This window comes from Chiloscyllium plagiosum, unplaced genomic scaffold (genome assembly GCF_037043375.1).
Source record: "Chiloscyllium plagiosum isolate Xiang-an unplaced genomic scaffold, Cpla_swu_hap1 HiC_scaffold_6, whole genome shotgun sequence".
NCBI lineage: Eukaryota > Metazoa > Chordata > Chondrichthyes > Orectolobiformes > Hemiscylliidae > Chiloscyllium > Chiloscyllium plagiosum.
In genome coordinates, this window is record NW_028270144.1 from 16,236,754 (window position 1) to 16,263,315 (window position 26,562).

A 26,562-nucleotide genomic window follows, 5' to 3' on the forward strand; every position below is an offset into this window, starting at 1 on the left:
ATGCAAAATGAAGGAGTCTTTTTTTTGACATTGAGAACCCAGGTGAAAGGTCAAAAGTAATTCTGGTCAGGAGACACACCAAGTTTGGAAAGAATAAAAAGACATCTTGAGAATGTTTATGAATGTATTTTCCCTGTCAGTGTTGAGAGCTAGAATGCTACATTCCATACATGCCAAGAGTCTCCAGATTCCTGAATCACCGTACAGTTAGCAGTGAAACACTCACCCTGGCTGCGCTAATTAATGTGGACGCAATTTCCTACTTTCAACACGTCTTGATTGTACACATGGTAACGCCCGTTACTGGAGGGGTAAAGATTAAGCAGATGACAAGCAAAGTAAAATTCCTGCAACCAATTTGCTAATTGCCTGTGGTGTTTTCATATTTAAAATGCAATTATTCTTTCAACTTCATAGCACTCATGTCAACTTGTTATCCACGGACTCCTTTCTTGCGAGGACAGTCAGTCTACTGAGTGCAAAGCTCAGTGGACAAAGTGCTATTGATAACCAATAAAGGCAAACTTGCTCAGAACAGGCTTTCAGAGTAGCTTTTTGTAAGTGTGACAGACTCTTCCTTTCACAAGACAGGCTCAATTAGTTTTAACTGGATTATGCTGTAAATGGTTTTCTTCTGACAGCGAGTTAAGAATCTTCTGCTGTCACACATCCTTGGATCATGTGCTGAACATCACCTTCTACCTGTACAATTAGTTTGCTCTGTAATGGGACAATTATGGAATCATGTCAGAAGAAACCGGAGTCTTCAGCTCACTCGACTCCCAAACCAGTTTTGTGCTATTTTAAATTCCCATTGAAGGTCTGAAGGCACAGATCGCATTGATTTATTCTTACTGTCTGGTATCCTACTGGACGGTGTGTTCTGACCATAAAAGGAAATACAAGTATAACATGTTTTGTTAAGACTTGGTAATGATGTTGAACTGGGGCTCCTGCCACACTCTAGAACCAATCAGAATACAGCCACCTCCACTTAATTTTTACATCTTTATTGAATTCTTCTCTGACCAGTAGCTTTTGGGTAACAGAATGTTAGGAAAGTCCAATATAAATACACATACCAATATCAGCCAGCTTCTGTCAGCAGAAATTATTACCACAGGGCCCTCATTTGTCAGAGTTCCTTTGAATTATTCCTGTTTTAGGAGATGTTATGGGTGAGGACCCATTGCCTGAACAATTTGAGTGCAACTCAATCCCTTTCAGTTCACAGTGGAAAAACTTAAAAGGGCCTCATTATTCATCTTTTCATTCACTTCAATGTTAAGCACACTGACGTCTTCCACCTTTACAAAGAACAGACATGCTCACTTGGTCTTAAAAGGCACAGCCCCCACAACCCCCGCTCCTATCCTGTGAAACACTTGATAGCTATACAACACCAGAGAGCTAACTCCTACTGAAAACTTCTACTGGCAAGGCTTTGTAGAAATAACATGGGAAACACTAGGGGTGTGCATATATTACAAGGAACGGTTAGGTAATGATAATGCGGAAGCTTTAATAATAGTTGGGGATAACATTACAAATGAACATAAGGAAATAGCAGACTGATTGAATGGGTAAGGTAAAGTCATCATAATCCCAGAGTACCAGAGAACTTCTCTCTTATTAGACAAAGATGACTGGAGGCCTCTTACTATTTGAATAATTACAGTGGGCAGGATTTTCTTTTATTCAGGCCAAGTGTGGAAGAAGGGGTAAAAATGGGGAGGAACATGCCCTCCAGAGCAGACTGTGTCCTTTACACACAATTACAATCTTCTCATCACACGCCATATGCACACAGTCCAATATGGACAGGAGGTTCTGAACATCCTAGGAATTTCCAACCTCCAAAATCCAGGCACCATCTTTAAAAAGGTACTTGGGCAGCACTTGACTCTCTGCAACCCAAAATCATCACTCAAACTCTGCTCAGACCTGTTGCCCATTCCTAGGGGTGTCAGCAACCAGGCAAATGGCAGCACCACATTTTAGCCACCACTCCCTGAAAATTGTCCTGAAGGCCATCTAGCAGTGAGAGGAGTGAGAGTGCATTGTAAGGGTGATAGTGCAGAGCTCTGTTACACAGGAACAAAAACAGAAATTGCTGGAAAATCTCAGCAGGTCTGGCAGCATCCATGGAGAGAAAGCAGAGTTAACATTATGGGGTACAGTGACCTTTCTTCAGAATAGTTGTGAGTTTAACATGTATTTCGCATTTTTGGTGAACAAGATTGTGATCATTAACATAATTCCTGCAGGATGGGGTATTAATGAGCATTGTTAACATTTTCATTAATGTAAAACAGTTTCATGGGGGAAACCTGACTAGCCTGACAGTTTCTGAGAACTCAATTTTTTAAAAAATTCATTCATGGGATGAGGGCATCACTGGCCAGGCAGCCTTTTCTTGCCCATCCCTAATTGCTGTGGGTCTGGAGTCACATGTAGGCCAGACCACATGAAGATGGCTGTTTCCTTCCCTAAACGGATATTAACAAACCAGATGGGTTTTCCCCTGACAATTGGCAATGGTTATTATTAGACTCTTAACTTCAGACTTTTATTGAATGCAAATTCTACCAGGACAGGATTTGAACCTGGGTCTCTGGATTAACAATCCTATAATAATACCACTAGGCCATCCCCTCCCCTTCATTAAACTCATTCAATTGTCAAGCTTTAACTTGCCATCGGGAAAATGAATCTTTGTCTCCCTCTGAAAATGGATTCCCCATTCAGCCTTCTCAAACCTCTAGACTGGGCGATGAAAGTTGCATTGTTTGTGTGTCAGTCTAGCAGAGGAACAGGATAACATACCTGGCATTCCAGGGAGACAAGTGACAAAATAAGAATGAGAACTGAATGGTGTTGATATAAACAAGGAAATTGTACTAAAAATAAAACAATGGGCATCATAAATCTCCAGGACCTGAAGATTTCCATCCAGGGGATTTGAAAGGAAATGGAAGAGGAAATTGTAAACGATTTTAGCCAGAATCTTCCATCGCCTCTCTTGGCACATGAGTAGCTGCTTAAATTGGAAAATTGCAGATTTAATTCCACAACTTAAGACCGGTGAGAAAAAGGAACCTGGAAATTATAGTCCAGTCAGGCTAACATCTATTGTGAGGAAGTGATTGGAATTCATCGCTCGGGACTAAGAGAAGGTTTGACTGTTTAGGGAGGGACAACATGGATTTATAAACGGTTACAGTCTCTAACAAAAATTAATTGAATTTTCTGAAGAAGCAGCTAAGAAATTGATGCAGTAATGTCAAACAGATAGCAAATACACAGACTTCCACAAGGCATTTGATACGGAGGCAAAAAAGAAGCTGTCAAGGAGCATTATAGCTCATTGAGTTAAGGGAATTGTTGAGCTGGTCAGGAGATTATAGAGAAACTAGATGAAGCAGTGGAAAACTGCATGTACGGCTAAAGAGCTTTTCAACAAATCAGAGGGAGTGGTACAGTGTAGATTTCATGCAGTTGCAACTATTCATTAAGTTCATTCTTGACTTAACAACAGAAAGCCACATATCCAAAACTTACTGAAGATACAAAGATGAATATATTGTAAAAGTGCAGATGAGAACATAAAATTAAAAATTGATTGAGCCAGTGAACGGCCAAAGTTGTGGATGTCAAATTCTGATAAGGCTACTGAAGACTTGTGTTGCAGAATTTGCTGCTCCCTTAACCGTCTGTTCAGGTACACAGTCACAACACTGACATCTAAATCGACAATATAGAACATATCCTCCACACAAAAAGCAGAATAAGTCCAATCTGGACAGTTAACGCCACATCACTCTACTCTCGCAAGACAAAGCTTTTCACTGTGCCTCAGTACATGCGGCAATAAATTCAATACAATTCTCAGTCATGAATAAGGTGATGGAAGGTGTCATTGACAGTGCTGTCATCTCCTCAACAATTACCTGCTCAGTGGCCCTGGCAGAACCCAAACAGAGTGTCACTCCTGACCTCACACAGCCTTGGTTCAATCAAGGAGCTGGAGCAAAACTGGAATCAATGGGTATAAGGGGCAAACTCTCTGCTTGTTCATGTCATATTTGGCACATAGGGAGATGGTTGTGGAAGTCAGTTATCTCAGTTCCAGGACATCTCTGCAGCAGTTCCTCAGGGAAGTGTCCTAGACCCAATTATCTTCAGCATTCCTTCCATCTTAAAGGACAGGAGTGGGGATGTTTGTTGATAATTGCATACAATGTTTATCACCATTTGTGACTCCTCAGATACTGAAGCAATCCATGTTCAAATGTAGCAAGATCTGGACAATATCCAGGTTTATGCTGAAAAGTAACACATGTACCACACAAATACCAGGCAATAATCATCTCTGACAAGAGACAATCTAATCATAGCCCATTGTTAATCAATGGTGTTCCTGTCACTGAATCCCCCCACTATCAACATCCTGGCGGTTACCATTGACCATAAACCTAAGTAGTATAGCCATATAGATATGGTGGCTATAACAGCAGGAGAGAGGCTTGGAATACTGCAGCCTGTCCACAAGGAACAAGTCAGGAGTGTGACAGAATACTCCACTGGATGGGTGCAGCTCCGACAACACTCAAGAAGCTTGACACCATCCAGGATGAAGCAGCCTGCTTGACTGGCACCACATCCACAAGCATCTGCTCTTCCCCATCACTGGCACTCAATAGCAGTAGTATGCATCATCTAAAAGATGTACTTCAGAAATTCACCAAAGATCTGGAGACAATACCTTCCAATTCCAGGACTACTTCTATCTGGAAGGACAAGAGCAGCAGATACATGGGAGCACCACCACCTTCAAGTCCCCCTCCAAGCCTATCATCTTCCTGACTTGGACATATATCATCATTCCATCTCTATCACTGGGTGAAAGTCTGGGAATTCCCTCCCTCAGGACATTGTAGGTTAACCTACAACAAATGGACTGCAGCAGTTCAAGAAGGCAGCTCACTATCGCCTTCTCAAGGGCAACTAGGGACAGAAAATAAATACTGGTCAACCAATGACATCCATGCCCCATGAGTGAAGAAAGTAAAAAGAAAGTTCATCCAGGTAGCAGGTTCATTTTTCTGTCAGCCCTAGAGGGGTTGGACACCTCAAACCTACGCTCATTGAGCAGAGACGTTAACTATGAGATTGATGCTCTCACAATTAGACTTCAGTTAAAGTCGATGTAATGGGTTCCTTTATCTGGAATCATAGGCGGCCCCTCATTAAGCTGAAGAAGCTACAGCTTCCAAAGGCAAGGGGTGGATTGGACTTCCCAGACTTTAGGAAATATCAGTTAAGTTCCCTATTAAGTTACATAACTGATTGGGTCTTGTCTGATCCACAATCAATCTGGTTGGACATCGAGGCTTCTCAAGTAAATTACCCACTTATTAACCTTTTATTCTCAGACAAGAGGAAAATCATTACAGATCACTGTAAAAACCCTATAATACTAAATACAATCAAACATCCCCCTATGCACCGATAGTGCGAGCATGGGGATTCCAACCGGGGTTAACAGATGCCACTTTTAAACTCTGGAGATCCAGGGGTATCTCATGTCTAGGGGATCTATTTAAAGATGGGGTCCTGATGTCTTTCGAACAGCTGCGTCAGAAATTCGGATTACTCAATGGAGACCTCTTTCGATACTTCCAAATTCGAGATTATATACAGAAGAAGGCTACGTTATTAGATAGTCTTTATAAATCCGATAGAGAATGTAGTGGCCTACAACCAGTGGGGGTATCTTCCGTCAGTACCATTTATCATTTACTACATGATGAAGTATTGGGAGATATGGATAATCTGCTTAAAACATGGGATCAGGATCTGGGACTAGAAATCTCCACAGAAACGTGGAATGATATTTGGGAAAATGCTAGAAGAATTACTATTTGTAACAGAACCCAGGCTATCCATCTGAAGATACTTCATAGGGCCCATATAGCACCGGTTCGATTGGCAAAATTTAAGACAGGAGCATCTCCAATGTGTCCTAAATGCAAAATAGAGGTGGGCACTCTTGTACATTGCTTATGGACCTGTCATAAGATCCGTAGATATTGGACTAAAGTAGCAAGTACCCTGACAGAAATTTTAGGAACGGAAATTAAAGTGGACCCTGTATCTCTCCTCTTGGGCTTTTCGAACTTTCCCTCCCTGGACACGTACGGGAAGAGACTATTTTCTATTCTTTCTTTCTGTGCAAGGAAAAATATTTTGGTGAACTGGGCGGCTGAGGGCCCCCCTGGACTTTCAAATTGGCACAGACTAATTATGGAATGTATTCCCCTTGACTTCCTTACAAATATGGTGCACCGATAGACCGAATTATTTTATAAAATATGGCAGCCCTTTTTGAATTACATAAATACAGATATTTCGACTATCCTAACAAGGGCTTTTATTTAATTGAGATTACAAACCTGGCTGGTCCGGGGCCCCTCGGGGGAGGAATCCCGCATGAATACGGGTTTTATTATATCTGATGCTAACACATTCCGAGCATGTAAGAGACTTAAATATACACTCTGGTTAGTTGTAGGTTAGATTAGTAGAATTGCTGTGCTCTTCCAGCACCACTGATCCAGAATCTGGTTTCCAGCATCTGCAGTCATTGTTTTTACCTCGTAGATTAGTAGATAGTTGAGTTTTGTTTGTTTTTTTTTCTTTTTTCATTTTTTTTTATTGTTAAATTTTGGCTATTGTATATTTGAGCTAATTGTATATCAATGTTTATATTTGAGAGTTTTGTTTATTTTTGTAAACTTGTAAAAATGTTAAATTTCTAATAAAAATATCTATATAAAAAAAAGTCGATGTAATGAAAGGGAGAATGACATCTTTAATGCACTGAATGAACGAATGAAATGCTTGATTGATTGTTCATGAGCCTTTGAAGACTTGTTCTGGATTGAAGTGAACACAGGATCCATATACAAAAGATGTTAATAAACGTAAGAAAATATCTGCTGTCAAATGGTGACAATGTTAGCGTGTTCAAAGCAATTTCTTACTCTGGAGAGTTTCAAAAAGCACTTGAGCTGTTGTCTCATGGAAAATGTATCCAATAGTCACAGATTTTCATAAATTGCCTTGTGTGTTTTGAACCTCATTCTTTACAGTCCCCACAGAATGTTATTATTTCCCCCTTTGTAATTATAGGGAAGATTTTACACTTTCTATTCTTGCTGCAGAATAACAGACTCAGAGCATGTCAGACTTTTTGATAAAGTGAGTTATGAGCAGCCTGCCCAGTCTCTGTCTTAAAACAGGAAAGGTCATTGGACGTTAAGGAACACCAGCAGTATTCTCCACACCTGGGCGGCAGACTCATTCTGCTCCTATATGCTGCTCTGTAGATGGACTCGTCATGCAGAGGGCTTCCAAAATGGCATGGAAAGGTGTGGGGTGGGGCGGGGCGCTGCTCTGCCTTTTTGGCAGCAATGGAAAAGGTGGATTTGGCACATCCACCAGAGTCCTAACTACACAAATGCCTGAATAAGGATTACCCCACTTCAACCAGTATTTTGCCAGTGGAGGGGGAGGGTACTCCGCTACATGGGGAATATCCCTGGTGCCCTCCTCAGAGGAGGAAGAATTCAGGGACCTTATTGCTGTGGACTAAAGGGTAAAGAGTAGTGAAAGGGAGATCATCACCCAGTGGCAATAGCCACCTTTACACTGTTGGTATCACCTGACCTTCCCTCACTAGACCCCTCCTGAGTGGCCTGGAACCATCAGACTCTATTCACTCAGTTGTTTGGGGGGGGGGGGGGGCAAGAGGGGTGTCCATCCATCAGAGAGCCCTTATCCTCCAGCTGCAGTTCCAAGAGTTGTCACTCTTCATGATGGCACTACAACACAAGTACACTGCCAGTGTTCTAACTGGCCCAGAGCTCTCTGAGGTAGGATGGCAGAGACATCCATATGATTGATTGCAGAGAGACCATTAAGTGTGGCCCCAGGTGCCACCTCCTGCCAAAGCAGGAAACCTCCCCCTATCCCACATTTAGTCCCTGTAGTAAATCCCATGCCACCAACAAATTCAGGCTCCATGAAACAAACATTGCAAACCATCAAATTTTATCAATAACTACACAATCAAGGAGAATTGATAAATTTGCTTTGGCGAACAACCCTGATCCAATTACATTAAAAGGAGCCAGTGAGCCCTATGAGCTTGTTCTACACATCAGTAAGATCCTTGTTATATTCTACATTGACTCCACTTCCCCATTTGCCAACCAGAGCACTCAATGTCTAAACATCTATCAATTCCCAGTCTTCAATATATTCATTGACTAAATATTCACAGCCTCTGGGAGGTAGAAAATTCCAAAGATTCCCAACCCCCTGAATGAACATGACTTGTGGAATGGGTTCTCAGGATTAATGCATCCTGAATTCCACACAACACATTCCATGTTCTAAATCCAACATTCCACATCAGGCATTCTACATTCCAGAGTCTGCAGACAGCAGCATATCACTGGTAGGAACAGCTACCCACTGCAAAGTTTGTAGATGTCAGTTAAAGAAAAGATGAAGAAAAATACATTTAATTTAATTTTATTCAAATAAATGAAAACAACAGTAAAGCTGGTTTATCGATAAAACAGTGAATGTGTTGTTTAGGATTATCGTGGAGAGCATCGTGCTGGAAAAGAGTCAGGCAGCATCCAAGGAACAGGAGAATCGACATTTTGGGCATAAGCCCTACATCAGGGATGAGTCTTGTGGGCCAGGGGGCTGAGAGATAAATGGGAGAGGGTGGGGCTGGGGGGAAAAGGTAGCTGGGAATGTGATAAGTAGATGAAGGCGAGGGAGAAGGTGATTGTTAGAGAGAGGTGTGGAGTGGATAGATGGGAAAGGTGATGGACAGTTCAGGAGGGCGGTGGTGGAGTTGGAGGCTTGGAACTGGGATAATGTGGGGGGGGGGGGGGGGGGGATGGGGGGAAAATGAGGAAACTATTGAAATCCACATTTATCCACCAACCAACCAACCCACCCCACCGCCCCGTGGCTGAACGCTTCAACTCCCCCTTCCACTCCGTCAAGGACATGCAGGTCCTGGGCCTCCTCCATCGCCAAACCCTTACCAACTGACACCTGGAGGAAGAACACCTTATACTCCGCCTTGGGACCCTGCAAACATAGGGGGTCAATGTGGATTTCAACAATTTCCTCATTTCCCCTCCCCCACATTATCCCAGTCCCAAACATCCGACTCAGCACTGCCCTCCTGACCTGTCCATTGTCTTTCCCATCTATCCAGTTCATCCCCTTCTCCGACCTATCACCTTCTTACTTACCTTCATCTACCTATTGCATTCTCAGCTAACTTCCCTCTAACCCCACGCCCCTCTCCCATTTATCTCTCAGCCCCCTGGGACACAAGCCTCATTCCTGATGACGGACTTATGTCTGAAACATCGACTTTTCTGGTCCTCGGAGGCTGCCTGGCCTGCTGTGCATTTCCAGCACCACACTCTTAACTCTGATCTCCAGCATCTGCAGTCCTCACTTTCTTCCTGCTTAGGATTATCACCAACATAGCAGCATAGACTCTACAAACAGTGGCACATAAATGCATTGAAGAATGGAAAAGAGTTTTATTTGGAAAATGGGTGTATGATATGTCAAGATGATTCTGTTCCTATTATGTGTATTAAAGTCTTACCAAAACTTTACGTGATTCCAACTGCAGCTTAATTGCAATATTTACATTAGGATTCGGTTATTAAATTTTTAGTTACGAATGAAATCTCCTAATGTATGCGTGAGTGTAACAAATGAGTTAAAGCTCAGAAAGAAGCATTTCAGCCTGATGGAATGCACAAGCAAAGACACAAAAGATTGGAGACAAATCTAGGTTCAACTTACAGCAAGAATTGTGTCAGTCAACAGCAACAGAATGAGTAATCGTAATAACTGGCACCTGCCAAAAAAAAATGAACAGACAGGTTTAAACCTCCGTTAGTGAGACAACTCCAAATCATAAAGAAATATCACAGAACATCCAACACAGTCAGTAAAAATGTCACCTCTTCATTTCTAACTCTGTAATAAGATCAAGATTTGATTTCAGTGAGGGCCCAATCCAGTCACCTAGAGTCACACTCCCACACTCCCAATCCAGTCACCTGCATCGAAAAGCATGAAATATTCCAGCCAATTTTACCATCAATAAATAGAAAAATCAGAAACCTCACTGACAGGAAACACAGCAGCCAATTTGTGAACAGCAAGATCCTTCAAACAACATGAAGTCCAAATCATTTGGGTTTTCATGGAATACTTATTGGCCACCACACGGGGAGAAGCAGTGGTCGTGAGATCTTTTTCATCCATCACTCGAGTTCTCATTTGAGTTGTAGGGGACTGGGTACAGCGCGCCTGTCAGTGGGAGCGGGGAACCGGATGGTATGTGGTGGATATGAAATGGGGTGGAGAGTTGGATGGGCAATGCTTATTGAAGGAATCTGGCTTCTCCACACATCTTGTGAGGCACATTAGTAATTTCATTTCCATTGTTATGCCCCCTTATTTGAGCTGTTAGGTTTTGGGGTTGTGATGGCTGATGTTTGGGAAGGTGTTAACTGATTTAGAGGTCAATAAGTTGAGCAAATTGGAGGAATATTACAATACAATTAATCTTCTCCACCAAGCGGTTTGTAATATGGACATATTCTCAATTCTTCATCTGCTTTGCTTTTGCAAATTCTCTTAACCCATCTTGATCCCTTTAAAGCTTCTTTGTATTCTGTATTTAAAACATACAACTCCTCTCATGGAAGGATTTTGTTTGTGGATTTTTAGACAGACATTTTCAAACAACTGTCCTGCTATTTATCTTGTTTTTGTTTGCATTGGATCACAACAGAGAAATCAGAAAAACCTACCACATATTAATTCTCAGAGATATTTTCACTGCATTAAAATTTTGCTCAATATTCCCTCTGCTTCCAAACAGGATGTCCAATCTGCTGAAACTTCAATTCCAGCTCATTCCTGAATGAAATGCTTCATTAAACCTGTTCAAAAATAAAAGCCATGGAAATGAGAATCAAACAGCTTTATAACCTTGACCTGAAATAAATTCAAAGTCACATCAAAAGCTTCTCTGAAACCCTCCCACAATCGTCCCGTTTGATGTTGGGAGACTTGGTTAGACTCAAGCATGATGTGAGCCAAGGAATAGGTATACTTGTTTCTGCCCCTTACACACTCAGAGTGCTTGCTGTAGGTCTGCACAGTATGACACCAAGGGGTAACACTGTAACTGGAGAGAGATGAAGGAGACGGGGTAAGCTTTTGAGAATGATTTCCTGTGGTGATTGTAATTTCCTGTGTATATATCCTTACATACAAATGGGGAAGGACCCCACTTCGACTGGGACAACACACCCATCCTAGGACAAGCCAAACAGAGACACACACAAGAATTCCTAGAAGCATGGCATTCCAACCAGAACTCTATCAACAAGCACATCGAGTTAGACCCCATCTACCACCCTCCTGAGAAAAAGAAAAGGAAATGACATCACCTCAGGAAATGACATCACCAACCCAAAGAAACCCAAACACATAAATAGAAAGCAGGAATTATCAACAGTGCTTCGCCCGGAGGCCCACTGAAGATGTTACCGAGTAGGTTGACAAAACGTCTGGAAATGAACCTTCCAGCTCAGCGAGAAAACCTACATCCAGATGTATAGGAATTGAACTTGGAATATTACAATAATGGGTTAACATTTATAGAGCTCGTGAAGGGAATTAAGAAAATAAATAGATGGGATATGATTTCCAGGCATTTCTGCAAAACTCTTTGTAAGGTTCTGGATAAAAGACCAACATTGATAATGGCACATAAAATCAAGGCAATTCAAGCCATGTGGTTAAAAAGCAAAGATGAAGAGTTTGTAAACCATCTTACCAGTATCAATCTGGGTTCACAGTGGTCAGAGACTGGGGGTTGCAGTTGATCTGGTGGGTGGGAAACCCATCACATCCTGTTTCCACCCTGATGAAGTCCTGGGCAGACAGCCCTATGGACATCCTTCCCAATTCCAATCAAATGCTTTAAATGATCAACTATCGCCCTCTTAAAACCCTGTGACCGTTGGTTAAACCAATGGCAGGCAGGGGCTCAATATGGTGAGGACACTATATGGACACCCTGTCAGAGTTGCTAGAGCCTTTCACAGGAAGGAAGATCCCATATTCAAAAGATATTTAGTGCATGCTTGAGCAATCAAGCATCAGGAAGGAAGTAGCCTCTGTGGGGCCACTCCTAAAGCCTTGATGGCTGAGGTCCTTTACCCTCCGTGATAATCCCAGCCCTGCCAGAGGTCCCCTACAGTAGAAAATAAATCCTCCGAAAGGTTTTATAATTAGCAGCATCCCTGGTGCTACTGTTTCTGAATGGCTGACCGCTGGCAGAAGATGGGACCTCTGCAGTCTTTATTCTCTTAGAAGACCCCTAATAGTCAGAGGGAAATTGAGAAACAAACTTGTAAGGAGATCTCAGCTATCTGTAAGAATAATAGGGTAGTTCTGGTAGGGGATTTTAACTTTCCAAACATCGACTGGGACTGCCATAGTGTTAAAGGTTTAGATGGAGAGGAATTTCTAAGTGTATACAAGACCATTTTCTGATTCAGTATGTGGATGTACCTACAAGAGAAGGTGCAAAACTTGACCTACTCTTGGGAAATAAGGCAGGGCAGGTGACTGAGGTGTCAGTGGGGGAGCACTTTTGGGCCAGTGAGCATAATTCTATTAGTTTTAAAATAGTGATGGAAAAGGATAGACCAGATCTAAAAGTTGAAGTTCTAAATTGGAGAAAGGCCACTTTTGACGGTATTAGGCAAGAACTTTCGAAAGCTGATTGGAGGCAGATGTTCGCAGGTAAAGGGATGGCTGGAAAATGGGAAGCCTTCAGAAAGGAGATAACAAGATTCCAGAGAAAGTATATTCCTGTCAGGGCGAAAGGAAAGGCTGGTAGGTATAGGGAATGCTGGGTGACTAAAGAAATTGAGGGTTTGGTTAAGAAAAAGAAGGAAGCATATGTCAGGTATAGACAGGATAGATCGAGTGAATCCTTAGACGAGTATAAAGGAAGTAGGAGTATACTTAAGAGGGGAATCAGGAGGGCAAAAAAGGGGACATGAAATAGCTTTGGCAAATAGAATTAAGGAGAATCCAAAGGGTTTTTACAAATATATTAAGGACAAAATTGTAACTCGGGAGAGAATAAGGCCCCTCAAAAATCAGCAAGGCGGCCTTTGTGTGGAGCCACAGAAAATGGGGGAGATACTAAATGAATATTTTGCATCAGTATTTACTGTGGAAAAGGATATGGAAGACATAAACTGTAGGGAAATAGATGGTGACATCTTGCAAAATGTCCAGATTACAGAGGAGGAAGTGCTGGATATCTTGAAACAGTTAAAGGTGGATAAATCCCCAGGACCTGATCAGGTGTACCCAAGAACTCTGTGGGAAGCTAGAGAAGTGATTGCTGGGCCTCTTTGCTGAGATATTTGTATCATCGATAGTCACGGGTGAGGTGCCGGAAGGCTGGAGGTTGGCAAACGTGATGCCACTGTTTAAGAAGGGTGGTAAAGACAAGCTGGGGAACTATAGACCAGTGAGCCTGACCTTGGTGGTGGGCAAGTCGTTGGAGGGAATCCTGAGGGACAGGATGTACATGTATTTGGAAAGGCAAGGACTGATTCGGGATAGTCAACATGGCTTTGTGCGTGGGAAATCATGTCTCACAAACTTGATTGAGTTTTTTGAAGAAGTAACAAAGAAGATTGATAAAGGCAGAGCAGTAGATGTGATCTATATGGACTTCTGTAAGGCGTTCAACAAGGTTCCCCATGGGAGACTGATTAGCAAGGTTAGATCTCATGGAATACAGGGAAAACTGGCCATTTGGATACAGGAGTAGAGTGGTGCTGGAAAAGCACAGCAGTTCAGGTAGCATTCGAGGAGCAGGAAAATCGATGTTTCGGGCAAAAGCCCTTCATCAGGAAATGCCCTGATGAAGGGCTTTTGCCCAAAATGTCGATATTCCTGCTCCTCGGATGCTGCCTGAACTGCTGTGCTTTTCCAGCACCACTCTACTCCCATATCTGGTTTCCAGCATCTGCAGTCATTGTTTTTACCCATTTGGATACAGAACTGGCACAAAGGTAGAAGACAGAGGGTGGTGGTGGAGGCTTGTTTTTCAGACTGGAGTCCTGTGACCAGTGGAGTGCCACAAGGATCGGTAAAGGGTCCTCTACTTTTTGTCATTTACATAAATGATTTGGATGCGAGCATAAGAGGTACAGTTAGTAAGTTTGCAGATGACACCAAAATTGGAGGTGTAGTGGATAGCGAAGAGGGTTACCTCAGATTACAACAGGATCTGGACCAGATGGGCCAATGGGTTAAGAAGTGGCAGGTGGAGTTTAATTCACATAAATGTGAGGTGCTGCATTTTGGGAAAGCAAATCTTAGCAGGACTTATACACTTAATGGTAAGGTCCTAGGGAGTGTTGCTGAACAAAGAGACCTTGGAGTGCAGGTTCATAGCTCCTTGAAAGTGGAATCGCAGGTAGACAGGATAGTGAAGAAGGTGTTTGGTATGCTTTCCTTTATTGGTCAGAGTATTGAGTACAGGAGTTGTGAGGTCATGTTGTGGCTGTACAGGACATTGGTTAGGCCACTGTTGGAATATTGCGTGTAATTCTGGTCTCTTTCCTATTGGAAAGATGTTGTGAAACTTGAAATGGTTCAGAAAAGATTTACAAGGATGTTGCCAGGGTTGGAGAATTTGAGCTATTGGGAGAGGCTGAACAGGCTGGGGCTGCTTTTCCTGGAGCTTCGGTGGCTGATGGGCAACCTTACAAAATTATGAGGGACAGGGATAGGATAAATAGACAAAGTCTTTTCCCTGGAATCGGGGAGTCCAGAACTAGAGGGCATAGGTTTAGGGTGAGAGGGGAAAGATATAAAAGAGACCTAAGGGGCAACTTTTTCACACAGAGAGTGGTACGGGTATGGAATGAGCTGCCAGAGGATGTGGTGGAGGCTGGTACAATTGCACCATTTAAGAGACATTTGGATGGGTATATGAATAGGAAGGGTTTGGAGGGATATGGGTGCTGGCAGGTGGGACTAGATTGGGTTGGGATATCTGGTCAGCATGGACAGGTTGGACCGAAGGGTCTGTTTCCAAGATGTACCTCTCTATGACTATGACCAACATGTCACTGTCCAGTTAAGTGACTGAGTGGTGGGCCTTCCCTAAAAGGCATTGCCGGGCTATTGCCATGCTCTAGCCCAGTGATACCCCCATTGCCACTGTCAGATGCCATTCTGAATTTTCAACTTCTTTAGCCAGAGAGTAGTGAGAATGTAGAATTCAGCTGCCATGTCGGACTGATATTAAAAGACTTAAATCAGACAGGTATGAAGAAACTCATATCTCAGATCTTCAAATTGCACCTGTATGATGTTACACATATTGGAGATGCAAGATTTGCCTCGGTAAACATATCTGTAATATTCATGACTGCTGGTCCAGGACACCCACTAACAAATAATGGTCTCAGGTTAACACCTGAAGGGCTTTTACCTGCACATTCATATATCTTCCCTTTGATATTGACCATTAACCCCTTGTTAACATTGAAGTCACATTTATCTGTATGTTTAACATATCACTGGTTTTATTTTTCTTGGAGATAACAGATGATTCCATGATAGAATTGATCTTATAGTTGACTCTTTAAATGTTTCTTATGAATGACATTGTTGTTAAAGTGAAGTACAGCTATGTGCTAACAAGGTGATTAAAACTTTCTGGTCGTCACCAAACATGGTCGAGTTCGGGAGAGTCAATTCAATCTTCTTCACATGGTCATCAATGGAGATAAACTCTGGAATGGACAAGATGGGCCAAATGGCACATTTCTACTGCAAACTCTAAAATTCTCTATCTTCATGAATGCTTAGCTTTATTTGTCCTCTTGCACTGAAAAAGTGGGTTATTTGCCAAACCAGGAATGTTTCTGATCCAGAAATCAGAGCCCTACTCTAAAGCGTTCCTCTCAAAATCAATTCTGATTTCTCCCAATTTAAATGATTCTGATCGAAGGTGACAGAAAAAAATTGTTCTTTAAAAATCAACATTTTCATTTACTGAGTATTCCTACCACTGTGTATACGAAGTCCCGGAACTTTTTTGAACAGGTTAACACTTTCTTCCTGTGATACCACGCTCTGATGATTGCTCTGATGACCTGGCTATAACATCGTGAGCTTTATTGTTTGATCTGTCTGTGATGGCAACAAACATCCAGTAACTTCAAAAAGGTCCTTTCATCTTGTGAGCTTTCAGGGCCTCTTTTCTCATGCCAGAGATTCATAAGCTGTACTGAGGGCACAGAAATGGGAGGTTCTGTCAAACATCAGTCCTGCTTACTTGAGTGACCGTACCATTGAGATTCAGGAGACTATGTTTGCGACCATTACTATCCCACCCGACACTAAAGTGTCATTAACTAACCTTAGTTAGGGTGGGGTTGGATGGTTAAATTTTCAGCAACAGAGGGGAGCAGGAAGAAACAGGACAAAACATTTCACTCCATTTTTCGATACAACTAGACCCCACTACTGTCTTGTCAGAGATAGTGATTGAGAGTGTGTTGCTGGAAAGGCACAGCAGGCCAGCTCTTCCTGATGAAGGTCAATGGCCTGAAACGCCGATTTTCCTGCACTTCGGATGCTGCCTGACCTGCTGTGCTTTTCCAGCAACACATTCTCAACTCTGATCTCCAGCATCTGCAGGCCTCACTGTCTTCTTGTCAGAGATAGCCTATCTAAGATGGCTTCCATGGTTCACTAAAGTTGTGGATGTGCCAGGTTAGACTGGGGTGGACGAAGTTAATAATCACATGACACCAGGTTGTAGTCCAATGGGTTATTTTGAAGTGCAAGCTTTCAGAGTGCTGCTCATTTGTCACGTAGCTAGCTGACAAAGGAGCAGCATTCCGAAAGCTTGTACTTCCAAATAAACCTGTTGGACTATAACATAGTTTGCTAAGGCTAGCTGAAAGAAACTTGGGCCCTGTTCTGGAAAATTTCCCGTGCCCATTGATCTGGATTTCCAAGTGGAGCAAATGCCTTCCAGAGAGGAGGAAGTAAGGGATGCGATAAGTAACATTCTGAAATAAAATACCACAATCCTGGGCAACTCTGAATGAATGACTGTAGTGAGAAAAGCCTCTACCTGATCTGACTAAACCCAAGAATGAGGAGGTGGGAAACTCAAAAGAAACTTGCAAGGTTCTAACAGGAAACCTATCAAAGCACAGGAAGGATGCTCCCACTGGCTCGAGAGTCCAGAAATTGGGGTCACAGTTTGAAGATACGGTGTAGACCATTTAGGACTGAGCTGAGGAGAAATGTTTTCACCCAGAGAGAGTGGGGAGCCTGTAGAATTCTTTGCCACCGAAAACATTTGAAGCTATAGCACTGAATGTCTATAAGAAGGAGCTAGATACTATTCTTAGGGCTAAAGGAATGAAATGATATGGGGAGAAAACGTGAACAGGGCACTAAGTTTGGATTATCAATGATGATCATATTGAATGGAAGAGCAGGCTCATTGGGCCAATTCGCCTACTCCTGCTGTTATTTCCTTTTTCTCTAACATTCCCAGGTTATAAACCACATCTCCACATACAATGTATGATCAGAAAAACACAAGAAAAAGATCATGGAACTGATGAAAAGATAAACACAAATGAAGATCAGTTCATCTTAATTCATCACCTCCCAAACCACACATCATCTTCCAAGTAGAATTTCTCAATTGATCTGGTATAATCCCATTAATTTATCTTAATGTCCTATGCCTCTGTTCATTAAGCCAAGGACCCAGTGAACTTTACTTAAAAAGTCTTTTCATTTGTGCTGCCACCTTCAAAGAATTGAAAATTGTAGCTTCAATCTTTGTATTTTATCCCTTTCTCAAAAGATACCATGTCTCAGTCATTGCTTTAATCACTTAGATATTTTTTCTAATGAGCCTATTTAGACATATTACTATACACCTCTGGAGCAGGTTACAATTTATACCCAGTTTATCTAGCTCAGAGGTAGGGATACTACCACTGTGCCACAAGAACTTAATTTAGACACTTCACCCAACTACTGCTGTCTAACCTGCAACCTCTGTGACTCTAAACCATCCCCAATTGGGTATCATTGCTAGTTGGACCCAGACGCATCGAGTTTCAGAATTCAGGCCGTTCAAACAGAAATGGTCTCAACACCAACTTCTGGCCTGATCTACCAAGCCTCTCCTCAGCAGAACTCTGGAAACAAAACATATTCCTTCTTTTAAGCCTCAGCCAATTAGTTACCCATTCACAAAACGTTGCTGCAAACTGCAGTTCAGAGTTCATCCTTTTCTTTCATTCACCTGTGGGTGTAGCTGGCCAGCCAAAGGTTTATTGCCCATCCCTAGTTGCCCTTGAGAAATTGGTTGGTGAGCTGACTCCTTGAATCGCTGCAGTCCAGGTTGATCTGCAACGCTCTTAGGGAGGGAATTCCAGGATTTTGATGAAGCAGCATAGAAGGAATGGTGATATTTTTCCAAGTCAGGATGGAGAGTGGCTTGGAGGGGAAATTGCAGGGGGTGGCAGATACAAGTTTTGATTTGGATATGGGTTTGGAAAGTGCTGCCTCAGGATCTTTGGTGAACCTCTGCAGGGCACCCTTCTGTGACTGAGTGTTGATGGTGGAGGGAATAGATGCTTGTGGATGTTGTGCCAATCAAGAGGGCTGCTTTGTTCTGAATGGTGTCATTGCATCCATCCAGCCAACTGGGGAGTATTCCAGCACATTCCTGGAGGAGCAAATTATTACAGATGCTGGAATCTTTCCTGAAAACAACAAATGTTGGAGATCACAGCAGGTGAAGTAGCATCCATGGACAGAGAGTAAGCTAACGTTTCAAGTCTAGCTGACTCTTCAGAGCTGAAGTGATGTGTGGAGGGGCAGCATTTATGCCTCTAGTTTTTTTGGGGGGGGCGTGGGGAGGAGGAGAAGAGGAGGGGTGGTGGGGTGTCGAGTGCCTCCAACCCATAGCACATCAATGCTGATCCCTTCGCCTAATGCAGGTTCAGTGCTCAGAATGCTTGTGGTTTCAAATAAACCTGTTGGATTATACCCTGGTGTTGTATGACTTCTGACAACGTATCAACAGGTTCATTAGAAATTGTCTCTATCACAATTCAATACTCCTACACTTCTTTGTTTTTCGTGATCTGTTGAATTTTCCTTTCAGGCACCACCCGCCCACATCAATATTCTGGTTGACAGTTACCTCGTTCAAATTTTGAAAACATAAGTTCAAAAAGCTTCCTGTTAATCAGTTTACACCCCAAACCCCTATTTCCCTCTCCGCAGATGTACATTAACGAAGAGCCCTCCACCCATTCACTGGTATGGACTGACCTCCCACCCTCAACACCCCCCCCCCCCCCATGTTTCTCAGCTGCAGTGCAGCCATTACTCAGTACAGGAACGTCCCACTCCAAATCTGACACTTGCAAGTTCACAAATTAACCCTCGAGACTTGAGCACATAATCCATGCTGACCTGGAGGTTAGTGTTGTCTAACACGGAACACACTCAGAAGATATATGTTGAATAGAATTTCAGGGAGCCATGCTCTTGCTTTTCTTAAAATAGTTAGAGACAAAAAAAACCTGCAGATGCTGGAATCCAAAGTAGACAGGCAGGAGGCTGGGAGAACACAACAAGCCAGGCAGCATCAGGAGGTGGGGAAGTCAACGTTTCGGGTGTAACCCCTCTTCAGAACTGCGGATGGGGGTGGGGGTAACTGCTGAGAAAGAGGATTTTGGGTGGGGATAGGGGCGGGGTGGTGAGTTGGGATAGATGAACACAGGTAGAGGGTTGGTCAATGGGAGGAATGAATCCGGTTGGGAGCTGGAAGGAAAGGTCGGTCGGAGGAATAGAAGGGAGGGGGAGGAGCTGGAAAGGGAGTTGGAGGATGGGAAGGAAGGTTATTTGAAATTGGAGAACTCAATGTTGAGTTCTTTGGGTTGTAGGCTGACCAGGTGGAAGATGAGGTGTAGTTCCTCCAATTTGCAATGTAACTCACTGTGGCAAAGGAGGAGGCTAAGGATAGTATTACAGAGAGGGAATGGGAAGGGGACTTGAAATGGGTGGTGACTGAGGTCAGGTCAACACCTACGGGCTTGGCTAATAAGCTCAGCAAACCATTCCCTAAGTTTGCGTTTGGTCTCCCCGATGTAGAGAAGACCACATCGGGAGCATCTGATGCAGTAAACTAGGTTGGAGGAGAGGCAGATGAATCTCTCTCACCTGGAAGTACTGTTTGGGGTCCTGAATGGAGGCGAGAGTGGTAGTGTACCAGCAGGTTTTGTATCTTTTCTGGTCACAGAGGAAAGTACCGGGTGGGGGAGAATGGCACGACCCAAGGGGTGATGAATGGAGTAGTCTCTGCTGAAGGCAGAAGGTGTGGGTGGGGAGGTGAACGTTGTTGGTTCTTGATGGCGGGGTCTAGTTGGAGTTGGCGGAAGTGTTTGAGGATAATGTGTTGGATGTGGAGACTGATGTGGTGGTCGGTGAGGATGAAAGGGATTCTGTCTTATTTATGCTTGGAGAGTGAGAGGGGTTAGAACAGTGGAGTGGGCAATGGAGGAGGTGCGGAGAGGGCTATCAGGATGACAGAGGGAGGAAAAGCACGTAATTCAAACTGGGTGAACGTCTGACATGCTTGAGAGTGGAATGTTTCCTCCGTGATGGAGGCGGAGGAATTGGGAAAATGGGATGGAGTTCTTGCCACAATGAATCAGACCATAAATTGGAGGAACTACACCGCATCTTCAAACCTGGGCAGCCTACAGCCCGGAGGATTCAACATTGAGTACTCCAATTTCAAATAACCTTTCTTCCCATCTCCGAACTCCCTTCCCATCCCCCCGACTTCCTTTCCAATCCCTCCGTCTCCCTTCCATTCCACTTACTGACTCTTCCTTTCAGCCACCAATCATAGAATATAACAGCGCAGTACAGGCCCTCAATGTTACGCCGCTCTGTGAAACTAATCTGAGGCCCATCTAACCTACACTATTCCATTCTCATCTATATGCCTACCCAATGGCCATTTAAATGCCCTTAGAGGTGGCGAGTCTACTACTGTTGTAGGCAGTGCATTCCACGTCTCTACTACTGAGTAAAGAAACTACCTCTGACATGTGTCCTATATCTATCACCCCTCAATTTAAAGCGATGCACCTTGTGCTAACCATCGCCATCTGAGGAAAAAGGCTGTCTCTGTCCACCCTATCGAACCCTCTGATTATGTTATTTGTCTCAATTGCGTCACCTCTCAACCTTCTCTTTAATGAAAACAGCTTCCGGTCCCTCAGCTGTTCCACATAACACCTTCCCTCCATACTAGGCAACATCCCATGAATTTCCTCTGCACCCTTTCCAAAGCTTCCACATCCTTCCCATAATGCAATGACCAGAACTATTTGCAATACATCAAGTGCGGCCGCAGCAGAATTTTGTACAGCTGCAGCACAACCTCATGGTTCCGAAATTCAATCCCTCTACCAATAAAAGCTAACACACCGTACGCCTTCTTAACAACCTTATCAACCTGGGTGGCAACTTTCAAGGATCTATGGACCTGGACATTGAGATCTCTCTGCTCATCTCCACTACCAAGAATCTGATCATCAGCCCAGTACTCTACATTCCTGTTGCTCCTTCCAAAGTGAATCACCTCACACTTTTCCACATTAAACTCCATTTGCCACCTCTCAGCCCAGCTCTGCAGTTTATCAATGTCCCTCTGTAACCTTAAACATCCTTCATCACAATCCCCAACTCTACCAACCTTAGTGTCATCTACAAATTTACTAACCCATCCTTCTATGTCCTCATCCTGGTCATTTATAAAAATGACAAACAGCAGTGGCCCCAAACTGATCCTTGCGATACACCACTCGTAAGTGAATTCCAGGATGAATATTTCCCATCAACTACCACCCTCTATCTTCTTTCAGCTAGCCAAGTTTTGATCCAAACTGCTAAATCACACTCAATCTGCCTCCATATTTTGTGCAATAGCCTACCGTGGGAAACCTTATCAAATGTCTTCCTGAAATCCATATACACAACACCAATCGCTTTACTCTTGTCCACCTTTTGGTCATTCCTCCCAATGACCAACCAGGACATACCCTTTACCCATATTCACCTATCCCTACCTCACCACTCCACTCCCCTCCCCACCCAGAACTTTCCCCCATTCCCCCTTTTATCTGTAGCTCCCCCTTCCCTCATCCCCAGTCCTGAAGAAGGGTTATACACAAAATATTGACATCTCCACGCCCTGATGCTGCCTGGCTTGCTATGTTCTTCCAGCCTCCTGGGTGCCTACTTTCTTAAAATATTGACTGTGAAATCATTCAGTTCCACCCAAAAGACTACCCCTCAAAAGCACAGCATTCCCTCAGTACTGACCCTCTGACAATGCGGTGTTCCCTCAATACTGACTGTCTTAAAATGCTCTGCTGTAAGGGTGGTCTTACCAATAAGATGAAAAACTGAAACCTTACATCCCTACTTTGACTCATTTGTTTACACTAATCCCAGTCAATTGTTAAAGCAAAGGGATATATGATATATCATTGTTGTCATTTCATGTTACACAGCCTTTAAAATGGAAACTGGATAAACAGACAAGGGATAGAGAAAGAGAAGGGTGTGTTGATGGGATGGGATGAGATGAAAGAGTTTTGGTGAGAAGGTTCACGAACAGCGTAAAGACCAGATGTCACATAATCAGAGTATCACATCATGCAAAATTGCATGGTCAGAATCTCATGTGATCAAATCTGCAAGGACACCCCCAATGCAGCTCGCAACTCAGACTTGAACTAATGAATGATGCATCGTGCCTTCTGTTACCACAGGTCCTCACTCCTGATGAAGGGCTTATGCCTGAAATGTCAACTCTCCTGCTCCTTGGATGCTGCCTGAGCTGCTAGGCTTGTCCAGTACCACACTCTTTGACTCTGATCTCCAGCGTCTACAGTCCTCACTTTCTCGGTCTTCAGGAGTCCCTAGGATCACACATGCCAGTCTTTAACCAATTCAACTCCTATTTTATTGTGGGACACAGCTGAAGACACTGGATACTGCAAAGGCAATAGGCCCTGACAATATTCCCGGATTGGTCCTGGAGACATGTAATCCGAACATCAACATTCCCTAGGCTCACCTCCCAGCCAAGCTGTCCCAGTATGGCTACAATACTGGCATCTACACAACAATGTGAACAATTGCCCAGGAATGTCCTGAACACAAAAAATAGGAGCAATCCAACCAAGTCAAGTACAACCCCATTGGTCTACTCTCAATCATCAATGAAATGATGGAAGGGATTGTGAACAGGGTCATCAAGCAGCACTTGCTTAACCATAACCTGCTCATTGTCACTCAGCTCTCGATCTCATTACATCCTTGGTTTAAATGTGGACAAAACAGCTGAATTCCAGAGGTGAGGTGAGAGAGTGATGGCCTTGGCATCAAGGCTGTATTTAATTGAGAATGGAATCAAGGAGCCTGAGCAAAACTAGTGTACGGGTATCAGTGGGCAAACACTTTGCTGGTTGGAGTCATACTTGGCACAAAGGGAGATGGCTACCGTTGTTGGAGGTCGATCATCTCAGTTTCAGGACATCTCTGCAGAAGTTCCTCAGGGTAGTGTCCTAGGCCCAACCATCTTCAGCTGCTTCATCAATGACTCACCCTCAATTATAAGATCAGGAGTGGTGATATTCACTTATTATTGCATAATGGTCAGAACCATTTGCAACTCCTTTAATACTGAAACAGCCAACTGTCCAAATACAACAAGCCCTGGATAATATCCAGGCTTGGGCTGACAAATGGCAATTAATATACATACCATAAAAATGTTAAGCAATTACCATTTTCAGCAAGAGAGAATCTCACCATTGTCCGATCAATGTTCAATGTCATTACTATCGCTGAATCCCCTTTCAACATCCTGGGGGTTACCATTGACTAGAAACTGAACTGGACTAACCATATAAACATGGTGGCTACAAGAATAGGTCAGAAGTTAGTGATACTGCAGTGAATAACTTACTCCTGACTCCCCAAAGCCTGTCCACCTTCTACAAGGTAGAAGTCAGGAGTTTGATGGAATACTCCCCACTTTGCTGGGTGGGTGCAACTCCAACAACACTCAAAAAGCTTGAAACCACCCAGGAAAAAGCAGTCCGCTTGATTGACATCACATCCACTAACATTCACTCCTTCCATCATTGACACTTACTAGCAGCAATGTGTATCATCTGCTGGAGAAAACTCCTGGACCCCCCTTACTTAACAGCATAATGGGGGGAGGACCTACAGCACATGCAGCAGAAAGGTTCAAGTAGGCAGGTCACTACTATCTCTCCTGCAGCAACTAGGGATGGGTAATATATGCTGGCCGAGCCAGCAAAGCCCCATCTCACGAATAAATAAAAGGATTAATAAATAGTTTCCTAAATAGCATCATTGTTGATTTCTGTAAACTTGAAGATTCCCAGTTATGCTGAATATTGTGTGCAGGAAAGCAAGGATTGATCTTTACAGGGAGGGAATCATAAACTGGGGATGACAACATGATCAGAGAGGAGATTCTGTTTGTCCCTGCTAGCATGTGAGCCTGAGATTTTAATCCCTTTCCACCACTTCCCAGCTTACTCCTAATTGAACTCGATCAGTGAGATGGGAGGAGAAGCTGAGCCCAAATGTCAGAGGACCATTGGGGAGCTTAGGAACTGACCCCTCAGGGTCAGGAAGCCAAGGGGTTGGGGAAAATCAGCAAAGATCACAATCAGATGGGAGTGAGGGTCAAGGGGAGAGGGAGATGGGGAGGACTTCAGTGGGGGGAACTAGAGTTGTCTTCTAGGGGCAGTGGGAAATGTAACGAGAGAACATCGACCTCTGTGCTTCCTTCCATTCATGGGCAGTTATAATATTCAAGGGGTAAGGGGGCTGCTCTGGGAATAGTGTGTAAACCCATCTCCGTTCTATTAACCCCCTGCTACTATAAATCCCAACAAGGTGGGAAGTGGTGGGATTAAACCCAGAGCCAAAGAAGCTGACTTCTTGGTCTCCAGCAATATGATTTCCTTACATCAATGACAGGAATTTTTCAAGACTGTTCAGCTATCATCACAAGATTGAGAGAGGCTCAGGGTTTAACTACTCTCCCCAAATTTACACCGAATCCCATCCACACCCACTCCTGAGGAAATAATCTGAAAGAGGGTTTTGAAGGGTGACTTGACTGTAGCACATTTGAAGGCACAATATGGCAGCCTAACCCCCAGATAAGTCCTGCACTGTCCTTTCTTCACTCATTCCAGAATCAGCTACAACAGGAGCAGAGCACCTTTCACTGTGACATGGGCAAAAATAATATCAATTCTTGGAAATGCCAAAAAAACCAACGTGAAACAAAAATGTAATTCTGAAAATAGCCCAAGGCAACTCTTATTCAATTTTAGTTATCAGAGAAACAAGTGAATAGTTACAAAAACAACTTAAAACACTGAAAAGGTAATGGGACTCCGATTTTTGATTCTGTGTAATTATTGTCCTCCCATTCTCCAAAGGAACAAGGTGTGGTCACATGGTTCTCCATCCCAGGTGGGCAAATGCCTCACAATGTGACCTGGGACCTCAGCAGCTGCAGATATAAGAGCAATTCTTACAGCTCTGAGCAGTGCCCAAGACTCAATGCCCATACCCAAACACAATCAAATCACACACACCACCAACCCATTACCCCAAAACATGCCACACCCACACCCCATGTGCCTCCCACACTTTCACCTTCCACACTCTAACCATCCCATCAGCCGACTTCCATCCAGCTCACACACTACAACAACTCCGTGACACTAACTGTCCACCACCCGGCACCCACCGCAGTATAACTTCAGTCAGTACCACTCACCGCTGCCTCCAGGCTGCGTGTGTGTGGATCAGGAGCAGGGGCACGACCAGCAGCAGAGAAACATGCTCTAAACTCTCTCAGGGTCTGCACTCAGCACTCGCCCTCCACAGCCGAGATGGAGATGGGATTTCGAGGCTCCAACCTATGGGTTCACTGCAGGAAAGTTAGAGTCTGAAACTGTTCCTGAGTCAGTCGCATACAGATTTCCAGTGTCTGGGAAACTGCTCTCTACTCCCAGTTTTCACTACTCCCAGTTTACACTCCTCCCACTCTCTCTCTCTCCCTCTCTCCATCCAGTAGCTCAAAGCGGTTCTCAGGGACTTAACCCTTTGGTTCCACTGCCAACAACAAAGATCTTTACATTTCTGTCCCACTCTCCTTGAGCAGAAAAAGCCCCCAAAACAAATTTACCCTCAATC

General features: G+C 43.5%; 1 protein-coding gene across 1 annotated transcript in view; it reads right to left on the bottom strand.

Moving 5' to 3' along the window:
• Positions 1–26,352, bottom strand: part of LOC122550471 (uncharacterized) — a 256,060-nt gene extending 229,708 nt beyond the window's left edge. The window contains exons 1-3 of the mRNA XM_087987905.1: positions 26,144–26,352; positions 10,935–11,066; positions 9,916–9,970 (exon numbers count right to left, since the gene is read on the bottom strand). Of these exons, the coding sequence (XP_087844031.1) occupies positions 9,916–9,970; positions 10,935–10,939 (60 nt within the window). The 5' untranslated portion in view covers positions 10,940–11,066; positions 26,144–26,352. The remainder of the gene's footprint in view (positions 1–9,915; positions 9,971–10,934; positions 11,067–26,143) is intronic.
• Between the last annotated feature and the right edge of the window lie 210 nt (positions 26,353–26,562).